At 50.1% G+C, this 12,330-nt stretch overlaps 1 protein-coding gene across 1 annotated transcript; it reads right to left on the minus strand.

Annotated features, from left to right (window-relative positions):
- Window positions 1-5,242: 5,242 nt before the first annotated feature.
- On the minus strand, window positions 5,243-11,484 carry TMEM238 (transmembrane protein 238). Its single transcript, XM_035135604.2, has 3 exons — window positions 11,219-11,484; window positions 10,463-10,933; window positions 5,243-5,857 (listed from the first exon to the last, which is right to left on the minus strand). The coding sequence occupies exon 2, from the start codon at window positions 10,825-10,827 to the stop codon at window positions 10,468-10,470; it is 360 nt and encodes a 119-aa protein (XP_034991495.1). The 5' UTR covers window positions 10,828-10,933; window positions 11,219-11,484; the 3' UTR covers window positions 5,243-5,857; window positions 10,463-10,467.
- Between the last annotated feature and the right edge of the window lie 846 nt (window positions 11,485-12,330).

The following is a 12,330-nucleotide window of genomic DNA, read 5'->3' on the forward strand; positions in this document are numbered from 1 at the left end:
TCAGGAGGTCTGCAGCCTGTCTGTAAAAATACTAGTGAAAACCATACAGCAGCCCCCCCCCCAAACTGCGGCCCTCCAGATGTTTTGGCCTACAACTCCCATGATCCCCAGCTAACAGGACCAGTGGTCGGGGAAGATTGGAATTGTAGTCCAAAACATCTGGAGGGCCGAAGTTTGGGGATGCCTGCCATACAGCATTTAACACAGCACATCACAATGCTTGCGACAGGCAGGGGGGGGGGAAGCATTAAGTGTTCCACCAAGACGCTCGAAAAATTTCAAGCGGTCCAGTCCGTGAGGTGGGGAAGCTTGGGAACCAGTTCTCTAGAAGATGTTCTAACATCATGTGTAGGTAAACCACTTGGTCTTTTTGCTTGAGTAAGCATTATATAGATTTTGATAAGTAGCCTGTGGGTATGATGCAAAAAACCAACCACAAAACTGGGAAAGCCCCCCCCCCCCGGAGAAAAGAAGGGGGAACTCCAGATACTTGGAATAGGATTTATTTATCTGCCATTATGTTTTGTATTATGTTTTGATCATTGATGTTCTGTAATGTGTTTTTAATGTTGTACACCACCCTGGGATCTTCTGATAAAGGGCACTATATAAACAGAAATAATAATAATAATTAATAATAATCAGGCCCTAACTGCTTGTTTCAACACTCTGTGTTCTCCATCCAGGCAAGCGAGAAGCTTTATTAGAGTTCAAGGGCACATCCCAGACTAGCAAAATCACCTGAGGGGGTGCAAAGGAGGGCACGTGAGTGAGGGGGGAGAATCCTGACGGCCACATTTGCTCTCCCCCACCCCCGGTCTAAGGTTGCCCAGCCTCACTCTGCATGTTTCAGAGCGTATCCTTCCTCAGAGGCGCATTTTTAGCAGCAATCCTGGAGGATATCAGTGACTGTTAGCCAGGATGGCGATTTACCACAAGTATTGCAGGCGGTATTTCCGTGATACCATTTGCTGGGAACTGCAAATGAAAAGAGTGGCTGTTGTGCTCATGTCCTTCTCGTGGGCTTCCTGCAGGCATATGGTTGGCCACTGCGAGAGCAGGATGCTGGACTAGGTGGGTCTGTGCCCTAGGGCGCCCTCTAATTTAGCCTGGATCAAGCCATGCCATCACCCATTACATCTCAGCCTCTGGGTGAGGGAATCACTAACATCTGCCTTTCCCCCGACAGCTGCCAGACAACGCCGGAACGCAGGGATCCTTGGCGGGATCTCTGTCATCGTGGCCATCCTCAGCATGTGTCTTTATTTCAGCTGGTAGGTGGCTCCATTTTGGCTTCTTTGCGTACCTTCCAGCAGGTGGGGTTCGAAGGAGGATGGAAACAACATGCAGAAAAGGAAATGCACATAAAAACCTGTGATTTAAAAAAAAATACCACTGCTTTACGCAGCGCTGCTAATATTGAACAGCTTTAGCATACTCAGGAATCACACGTTCCGTGTCCCTTTTGTAGAAAATGTTACAGTATACTTTGTGCTTGCAGAACCTGGCCATTGCATTTGCTCACGGTGCGTTATGACAGCCATTTGTGAATTCTCAGGGTGGGTTTTTTTAAAAATCCTAAACACTGAATCACAGAACTGTGGAGTTGGAACGGGACCCCAAGGGTACCATTTAGTCCAGCGTCCTGCAATTCAGGAAGCTCAGCTTAGGCATCCACGACAGATGACCATCCAACCTCTGCTTAAAAACCTCCAAGGAAAGAGAGTCCACCACCTCTCTTGTGAGTCTGTTCCACTGCTAAACAACTCTTACCGTCAGAAAGTTCTTTCTGATGTTTAGCAGGAATCTCATTTCTTGTGATTTGAATCCATTGGTTCTGGTCCTACCCTCTGGAGCAGGAGAAAACAAGCTTGCTCTGCCCTCTGTGTGACAACCCTTAGAGGTTTTGCTAAAAGCCCAGCCAGCTTTAGCTACTTTATTTTGTTATGATTGATTTGATCAGCGGGGGAACTTTGGTGCTTGTATTTGGGATCAAGATGGCAAAGAATTGGTGTGCAAAGTGTGAGTCTTTAGCTTTATTACCATTGTATTTGGGGAATGGAGCACGGGGGGTTGGAGTGCCCATGGCTCCTTTTGAAATACTGTGCTTCTGCCTTTTTTTTCCAAAAGTGAAAGTTCTCAAGGGTTAATCCTTGATTGAGAACTGTTTTAAAAAATGCTTTTCTCATGGTAGTTATATTACGGGGTGGCTGGGGGGTGGGGGTGGGATCTGCCCAACCGCTCCGGAGATCTTGTTTTCAAATGTATGGCACTTACTATTTTTATTTGGGTGATATCTCGGGCTCCCCCCCCCCCCAGCCTGTGGTTTTGTTAAAAGTGAAAGTATCGTTCTTGGTGTTTTGCTAGAATTGTACTGTGGCCCGCTTTGCAAGGCTGCTGCGAGAATGAAAAATTGTGGGCGCAGCCTGTGTATCATAAAAGAGCATGGATTACTCTCTCCCTGCCCAACCCTAGCAGACACCCGCACACTGGATCTGCTGAGCACACGCATGTAAAGTCTAATGTTTATAGGCCAGAAGGACCTGGTTGTGTCCCATATTCTTTTTATTTCATTTTTAGGTTTGCTTGGTTTTGCATTATTTCAAATGCTGCCTTCCCCACCCCTTTCAGAAGGCCCTATCTAGTTCCTGTACCAGGTCCAGAGTACTCCAACCGCCAATAGTCAGATCTGTTTCCCCACACCCATAGTAAAAACTGCTCTCTTCCACAATAATATGGGAGTCCCCTAGTACTTCTAGTCTAAGCCCATAGGAGGTCTAGCTCCCTTTAAGAAACTCAGAAACCTGGATCTGCCAAACCTCATCTTACCTTCCCAATCACCACTGACTTCACCTTTTCATTCTTGGGACCCACCTGTAACAAAGTACCCCCTTTTTTTTAACATGACAGGGGATGCCCCTTTCCGCTTGCTCTATTTACCACCCCCCTTGCCTTGCCTCAGTTTCCATCCTAGTTTCCCTTTCCACAACCACACCTCCCCTTGCCTTGTCTGTTTCCTCCTCGAGACCACCATTTGTTGTCTTTTCCTCAGCTTCGGAACCCACAAAAAGGCGGCCGCATCTCCCGCGATATTGCAGCTTCCCACCACATGAACGACACTCCTCCCCGTGCCCCACTGTCTTGCTCACCAAAAGGGCAACATCTGTCCTCTTCCTCCCTCCCCCTTTCCTTTCCTCCCTTTATTCTTTTCTCTCCCTCTCCTGCCAGAAAAATCCTCCCTCAGTGTAAGGGAGAAAGAGACAAAGTACAAGTCACCCCCCCCCCCAAAGTCATGGTCAGGCGGCCCTCCAGATGTTTTGGCCTACAACTCCCATCATCCCTAGCTAACAGGACCAGTGGTCAGGGATGATGGGAATTGTAGTCCAAAACATCTGGAGGGCCGAAGTTTGGGGATGCCTGGTCATGGTAGTGAAGCTCCCTCCCCCAAGTTGTGCCTCAGTCCCTGTGCCTCTTGTGCCCCCTACTGGCAGGGGTGTCACCTATTGTACAAAGGTGAGCATCTCACCTGTTTCTCTGCCAGATATTGCCACTGCCCCCCCCTCCACCAGAAGGCTGTCCCAACATGGCATGAGGCCCCCAGGCTTTTAAAGGCCTGCTTCCCCTTTCCCATTTGGGCTTAGCTGTATACAACTGATGATAATTAGTTCTAAACTAAAGAACCAGCAAACCAGAAATGAGTGAAGATTTGTAGTGAGGACGTACTCTTTCTCCTCCTCCTCCTCTTTGCCATATTTTGTGATTTCTCTCTAGAAAAGCAAATCCCTTAACTCTACCAGTGCAACCTTCCTCGGGTTAGGCCGAGGCCCTCTTGACTCACCAGTAACGCTACCCCACACAGGCTCCTGGAATGCTTAGGAACACAACTGTTGTTAAAGTAGCTGCTTTTTTTCCCTAGGAAAGGTCCTGGGCCTTGTCCATGACCCAGTGTGGCAGTGGGGTTAGCGGAGCTGTCAGAAACATGAGGAGCCTTACCACCAGTGGCCTCATATTTTAGCCAAAGTTATTAGAAAGGCTTGCTGTCAGAAAGAACTAGGGTGCGTGCAGAAGTACGTGATTTCAGGGGGCAGCCTGCTGTGGAAGAGCAGGTCCGTACTCAGTCGTGAAGCAGCACCATCCCTCATTCACCCCTTTGTGGAGCAGGCCTGTGCTGATTGCCAAGTCACCTCCCTCATCCCATTAGAGCTGTTTTCAAAGGGTAAAAACACAGTGAGAAGAACCGATAGATAATGAAGCAGTCCCCGAATACCATAGCTGCCAAGTTTTCCCTTTTCTCGCAAGGAAGCCTATTCAGCATAAGGGAAAATCCCTTTAAAAAAGGGATAACTTGGCAGCTATGCCGAATACTCCTCTCCCTGAGATCAAGAATCTCATGCTCCAGATAAGGGGGGAAGCAGCCAACTTGAATAACAGAAGCCAGGTGTATTTATCAGTAGAGGAGGGGATGTTGTGGCCGGGGTAGGGGGGGTAGGGGTAGCAGAGCGCACCCCATAGAAAACCCTACATGCAGACACCCACTCCTGCATGCCTGCATGCCCTAGGAAATCCACCTTTCCCTTCTTCCCTCCCCATGTTCTGATATGCTTCTCTCCCAAACAGGAAGTTTAAGGAGTTCCAAGTAAAGGAAAGAGAGATGGAGAGGCCGCGGAGCGAGGGCGAAATGGCCGATTATCTGGTCAAGCTCCTGGACGAAGAAAGTGAAGTGGACGACGCCCTAGATCACAGGAACCCTTGGATGCAGGGAAATTATGGGAATCAGCCGCGCTGGAGCACAGAAGCGAGGATGGGAAGCATGGAGCAGCCGCCGTGGAGTGCAGAGATCACCCCGGAACCGAGCCCAGGGCCAATGCAGCCAGCGGAAACCCTGGCGCTGGCCCCGCCGCCGCCCCCCCCAGAACCCCCACCAGCACCACCTCCAGCACCTCCGCCAGCACCGCCTCCAGCACCAGCGGGGGGACCTCCACCCCCAGCACCTCCACCCCCACCTCCCCCGCCACCTGCGGCACCTGCGGCACCAACCCCGGCGGCATCTGGAGAACCACCCCCAGCAGCTCCACCACCCCCACCACCTCCAGCACCAGCCCCGGCGGCATCTGGGGAACCACCCCCACCAGCTCCACCACCCCCGCCACCCCCGCCACCTCCAGCACCAGCCCCGGCGGCATCTGGGGAACCACCCCCGGCACCTCCACCACCCCCACCCCCACCCCCTCCACCAGCTCCTCCACCAGCATAACCACCCCATATAGCACATATATATTTATTATCAATAAAAAAGAGTTTAGTTTCCCCAGCCTCTGGTTATTGCTGTGGTATCTAGATCCAATCCCCCAAGAATCATTGGTCCCCTGGGAGAGAAATCAGGGGTCCCATTCCCCTGGCCACCTTTGACAATCCTCCCATCCATCCCAGCTCTACTTCTCGACCCCATTTTTCTGCCCTTGCGACTTCAAAAGCTTTGAGGCAAGAAGAGAGGAGGCCACTTTCTCGCCCATGGCCCCGCCACTGAGTAGAAAGCCAGAATTTCTGTTTGTTGTGCCTTTGTTATGGGCCCTGGTTTCAGAAGGGGTGCCCACCCACATTGCAGCAAAAGGAAAAGAACGGAGACCTTGGGGGTGGGGTGGGGGGAGGAACGCATTATTGAAATGTATGTAAAGCAAAATCCACACAGAAACGACTGGATGAAGATGGGCGCAGCTGGTGGAGAGATGAGTCTAATATCCCTTTCCTGGGATATGGTCAAAGGCCAGGTCCAGTCCCAGGAGTCCAACCTGGCGAGTCTATTCATTCATCCCGCAAGTGGGCCAGTAGATCCTCCAGTTAATGGCAAGCAGGACACCTGCAAGAAAAGGAGAATTGGGGGTTGTTGGAGCAAGAATGGAAATAGTGGCAACAGCTCCCAAGTCAAGTAGGAGGAAGGGGAGAGGCACTTAAGAGGGTGAAAATGAAATCCAGGCAGTGGCATGCCGGAGAGTCCCCTGCCCCGGGCAAGGATGAGAAGCGCCCAGCACTCGCACGAGGTTTTGTAGCTGTTAAATTTGTATCCTGCCTTTCCACCAAATGGTGCTCAAGGCAGCCAATGACAAAAATGCAAACATTGTAAGATGCAACAGAACACAATAGAACACAAAAGTTAAAAGAACACCACAAGGCCAGTAAACAGAACTAAAAACAACCAGGTACAACGGTTTTTCAGCGTATTTGCAAGTCACCTGGTGGCTCAAAGGCCTGTTTAAATAAAAATACTGTTGCCTGCCAAAAGCAGGGCATCAGAGGGTTCCAGAGCCAAGAAGGCTCCTCCCTGAAATTGCTGCCCAATGTGCTCCAGATGTTGGTGGGACAGGCGGGAGGGCATCTGAGGCCTTTAGCACCTGTGCAGGCTCACAATTTAGTACCATTTTTTTAAAAAGCCTTGCTAAAAAATGTAAAACAGGTGGCAAGCCTAGACGCCCGGACATTGCGAGGCTGCCACAGGAAGCAAAGCCCACACCTTAGTGGTAGGAAATGTGCAGACAAAGCCCAACCCAACCCCCAGCACCTCTAAGGTAAGGCTGCCTCCGGTCTGAATCCCCAGAGGACGTGTGGCTTGCTGGTGCCTCCCATGCTCAGCGAGGATGTTTATATGGCAGTAGTGCTGCTGATCCCAAGCCAAGTTTCCCCCAAAGAATCCTGGGAAGTGTAGTTTGTTAAAGAGGCGCTGACAGTCGTTAGGGTTCCCCTTGCAGAGATGCAATTCCCAGAGTGGTTTAACAATCAACTCCTCTTCTTCCAAGGGCACTCTGGGAATTGTAGCTGTCTGAGAGGGACAGGGGTCTCTTAATAGCTCTCGATCACCTTAACAAACTACAGTTCCCAGGATCCTCTGGGGGAAGCCATGACTGTCAAAGTGGTATAATAGTGCTGGTGTGGATGCTGCCCAGTGGTCTATCCTGACCAGCGGCTTCCTAGCATTTCAGAGAGGAGACATTTCCAGCCGTACTTGCAGATATGCCAGAGATTGAACCTGGGACCTTCTGCGTGCAAGACAGATGCTCTACCACTACACTTTGAGCTCTTCCTTTTCAAGCAGATGCTTCTGCAAAGCAGGACACATGGCCATCTTAATGGCAGGAAAGGTTCAGGTGATTGGTAGGCAAAGAAAAAAGCGAGAAATGGCTTGCTGGGCGGAGGGGGCAGGGGGGAGTCTGCGTATGCCGCTGTGAGCCCCTTGAAGGAAGGGCGTGAGAGCAATAAACTAAATAAATAGAAGTAGAATCATAGAATGGTAGTCCAACCCATCTAGTCCAACCCCCCTGCAACGCAGGAATCTCTTGACCCCACAAACCTGAGATTAAGAGTCTCCTGCTCTACTGACTGAGCCACATTAGCAAGTTTGGGAAAGCGGAGGGTGGGGAGATGCAGGTTTAGAAAGCTCAAGAAACAGGGCTGTGAAGAACTTGAAGAGCAGCTGAATGCAACCCAGTGAGCAGACATTTATGTGCCCCCACCCCTTCCACCTCTCATGCAGACAGAAAACAAAACTGAGCTTGTCACATATACAGGTGAAACTCGGAAAATTAGAATATTGTCGAAAAGTGCATTTATTTCAGTAATGCAACTTAAAAGGCGAAACCAATATATGAGATACCGGTAGATGCATGACATGCAAAGCAAGATACATCAAGCCTTTATTTGTTGTAATTATTTGTTGTTAGGCGGGTCAATTATAAATGGAATGTAATTAATGAAATGTAATAGCAATGTTTATTTTTGTATCATTGTGACTATTTGTTTTATTACTGTGGAATTTCCAAAAGGAAGCATTTGTAAAAATTAAAAGAAAATAAAAAAATATTAAGTTACATTACTGAAATAAATGCACTTTTCGACAATATTCTAATCTTCCGAGTTTCACCTGTATAGCAGGAATGATGCTGTGTTCAGCATAGAAGGTGGTCAGCCTCGCAGTCTGCCAGAGATACCAGGATGGGTGTATGGGTGTGTGTGTGAATGTGAGGATTGTCTCGTTTCATCCAGATTAAAAAAAAAAAAGCCCAACGACACCTGCTGTCTCTGGTTTCAGGCCATGTTGTGTTAAAAGTTTAATGATGATACTGAAAGAGGAACAAAAGTGAGAAGGGAAGTTAAAAGGCAGAAGAGAGAGCAGGGCTGTGGTCCTCAAAGGATGCGGAAGGACAGAAGCTGGCCTCTGCCGGATTAGACCAAGGCTCCACCTCGACCATCCTTGATTTAGGTCTCTTGGGCCATTTTTTCCAGGTCACCCCCTCCTGCCTTGCACCTGGTATCATGTCTATGGTGTCAGGTGTGGGATAGATTGGCATAGCAGCAGGGTAAAAAGGGTTTTTTTTCAGGCACAGCTGATGGACAGCACCTGCAAAGCCCTTTGCAAGGAGGCTGAAGCGCCGACTATCAGCTGAATCAAGTTCTTAAGATTCTAGAGTCAGAGTGCCCTGTTTCCAAGGCTGCCTTGGGGAAGATCCCTGCAAGGCCTTCCCCCCTCCCCCCACTGTGTCTTCCAGAATCTGGTATATATTGCCTCTGAACATGGATGATTCATTTAGCAAACATGGCCAATAGACCTGTTCTCCACGAATGTGTCCAATCCTTCTTAAAAGTCATCTTAGCTGTGGTCACATCCCAAAAAATCTGCACAACAGGCAGAAATCTATCAGGTGCAACTTCTTCTGGCATAGAGATAGTGTTGATCAGCAAAGTTTTGCTGGCTGAATTTATGCTTGCTGCTCATCGTGAAAGAACAAACACACACACACACACACACACACACACACACACACACACTTGCAGCTGGTCGATAAGGGTGACGGGGGCTCTTTCTCAGCTCTCCAGGGAAACATAAGTGAACAGGTAATAATGCTAAGCATCTGCTCTGCCATTCTCCAACCCATCCACAAAATGCTGCGGGTCAACAAGCCTCCCCTTCCATTAAGGCTGTGGTTCCCAAACGTTTCCCTGCCACGGACCACTTGAAATTTGCTGAGGGTCCCGGCAGACCACTAAATGAGTTTCTGCCTGTTGTAGTGTTTGCCACGTGCTGTTGCTAGAGGCCGAATGATTTTTTAATCGTAGTTTTATTGCATCTTTTATTTCTTACATAATGTATTCTTTTGTACTGCAATTTGAATTCTATAGAATCCAAATGGTAATGAAATAAAAAGTAAAAGGAGCAATGAAGATATGATTAAAAATCAATACTGTATATTTAACTCAATGGATGTGCCATCTTCCGTCTTCAAATTCAGAGACACACCACGGCCCACCTGAATGAAGCTTGTGGACCACCAGTGATCTGTGTTGGTTTGGGAACCCCTGCTTTAAATGATCTGCAGCAGAGGGGTGCTGGGGTTGGTAGAAGCAGCCCATTGAGGGAAAGTGTGGCTGCTCACCCTACAAATCTAATCTGTCCCAGAATAGCTGCTGGTTCGATTCTCACAGTCACAAATGCCTTGGGGGAAAGTCGGGTTTAACTCCACCTCTTCCATGCTAATTGTAGATCAAAAGGAGACCAAGGGAGCAACTGGTCCAGGTTAAAGCATGCACATCCCACAGTATTAAAGGATTATGACAGGTTGGGACAGACATTGCCTCAACCAAAGCATCCAGATGGCCAGGAAAAGAAAACTTCAAAAACACCTAACTCCTGGCGCCTTTTATCAGCAAGCTGGTGTGCAGAAATCAGCAGGGGAAGATTTTCACGGCATGAAAGCGAAACATAATCGCCCACCTGATGTCAGTCAAGCTATTAAAGGCAGCGGGTTAAAAAGTCTGCAGCTCTTGTGGCTGTAGAGACTTGCCCAAGGAAATCAGAGCAGGACACAGGAAGGTAATTTATGCCAAGGCTGGGTTCACACTCCCATTTACTGTGCACTCACTAGGTTTCCAGTGCTGGTTTTTTAAACAGAATAATAGAATCTGAAAATAATAGAATTGTAGAGTTGGATGGGACCCTGAGGGTCATCTAGCCCAACCCCTTGCAATGCAGAATTTCAACTAAAGCATCCATGACAGATGGCCATTCAAACTCTGCTTTAAGACCTCCAAGAAAGGAGTCCACTACCTCCAAAGGGAGTCTGTTCCGCTATCAAACTTTTTACACATGTATTCTTTGATGGATCGCTTCTCAAGCCAATTTGTGAACCCCTTTGCATCGTGCAAAGACATCCCGCCCCGTCAACGCCTCCTGGTGTTAACACAAACGAATCTGACCCTATTGATGGGGCGCTGATGTGAACAGTTGGACGGCGGGAAAGAGCCATCCAAGGCGTCGAAAACGACGGCGGACAACTCCACTGCACCCTGAGGCTAGTAACGTCAACACACCCCGAGCAGGACCATGGGACCGGTCCATCTAGCCCAATACTGCCGACCCTGACTGGCAGCAGCCGTCCATCGGGAGACGGGGCTGGCGGGCAGGGCTGAGTATTACCTCGTCTAGGCTGCTTCCCGGCTGCTCTGCATCGTCCTCATGGCCAGCCGAGTGTCCTGGCGCCGGGACCACGTCCGCGAGATCTTCCTGGCCAGGCGGGCCAGCGTGCCGCCCTTGGCGCCGTAGTCCCTGGCCAGTTCTTCGGGGGCAATCTCGATGTTGCCCGTATACCACATGATCCAGCCCAGCAGGCTCAGGAACACCAGCACGGCGCCCGAGTAGATCAGCAGGTCGCCGAAGTCGCGGCCCCGAAGGCGCAGCCGCGCGAAGATGCCCGTCAGCAGCGCCCCGGTGCCCGCGGCGTCCATGAGCACCGCGAAGGCCAAGGCCAGACGGCAGCGGCCCAGCCCCGAGGGGGAGCCCATAATGCCCGGGGATCGGCGGCGCCCGTCGTCGAGGGGGGCCGCGCGGCACGTCAGGGCTCCTTCCCAAGAGGGAGAAGCGGGGCGAGCTTCAGGATCAGGAAGGGCGCTGCAAAAAAAAAAAGGGGTGGGTGGGTGGGACGTGGGAGATTTTGGACGGCACAAAAAAAGCTCCCAAGTCACACCGAGGCAACCCGAGAGGGAAGGAAGAAGAGGGGAGCCAGGATGGTGCCCTTCCAGACAAAACCCCGTCCAGAGAAAGGGAGGGAGGAAGAGGGCGAGGAAGGACAGCGGGGAAGGCGTCCCGGGCAGGAAGGAGGAGTGGCTCAGGTGAGAGAGACCCGGGAAAGCGGCCCGACCAGTTTCATAAGGGGAGGGACCAGCAAACAAATACCGTAGTAGACGTATCGGCTTGGCTTTGCCCTCTCACGATCCGGGAATCCAGGCTCTCCAAGCCCCCTGCTGACCTTGAGCTAACCTGTGTCCCAGCCACCGCTGCCCCGCCTAATTTGGGAGTCCGCGATGCTTGCTCGTTTTCTCTCGCAAATGGGAATAACTGCCCCACCTCCCCAAGAATGCAAGAATCTGCCTCTCAGTTGGCTTGCAGGGGGACCCAGGAGTCCCCGTCTTGTCCTCTCAACCCCCCCCCGCACCCCTCCTTTTCACCATGTACAGAATTAGTCATCAACTCATGCACTACAATGGGCCCAATCATAAAGGCGCAAGAGAAGCTTCCTGCTCCCTTTTGTGCGGACAGCCAACCAGACCCAAGGAAAAAGTTGGAAGGGGTGTGGCGGGTGGCGGTGCTATTTACAGCCCAGGATGTGCAGGAATGCATTGTGTTTCTTATTAAGCCGCCTTTTATCAAGGATGCAGCCCTGCAGGAATACAGTAACTGCCGTCAAGACTGCATTCCTAAGCGCACCGACAAGAGCCTAACGCCCACTGAACTCAATGGGACTTGCTTAGGTAACATTTGGAAACAGCCCGCCATCTTTCGCCTCCCTAAAGTAGGCATTTCACATTTGCCGTCATGGGTGCAGGTGTCCTCTCTTGACTACACACACCTGTCGTGAAAAGTTACGTGGTTTCAGCAGGAAGTTATGGGACATACAAGGATTGGAAACGAATCGGTATGTCCCTCCCGTAACTTTGCCGGCACAAATAATAGTATTGAAGGCAGGATGACATGTAACTGCCCCAATAGCGCCATGAGCACAAATAATCATGAGTGCACAATAAAAAGAATTCTGGAAGGACTGCAGGCATTCCCAAACTGCGGCCCTCTAGATTTTTGGCCTACAACTCCCATGATCCCTAGCTAACAGGGCCAGTGGTCGGGGAAGATGGGAATTGTAGTCCAAAACATCTGGAGGGCCAAAGTTTGGGGATGCCTGGACTAAGGTAACCATTATATTGTATTTGAAATCAGGGTGGTAAAGAGCATTGAAATGAGAGCAGCAATAATTTTCTCCAATTATTAAAAGACCGGGGAAATTCATGGAG

The sequence above is a fragment of the Zootoca vivipara genome, chromosome 13, assembly GCF_963506605.1.
Source record: "Zootoca vivipara chromosome 13, rZooViv1.1, whole genome shotgun sequence".
Taxonomy (NCBI): domain Eukaryota; kingdom Metazoa; phylum Chordata; class Lepidosauria; order Squamata; family Lacertidae; genus Zootoca; species Zootoca vivipara.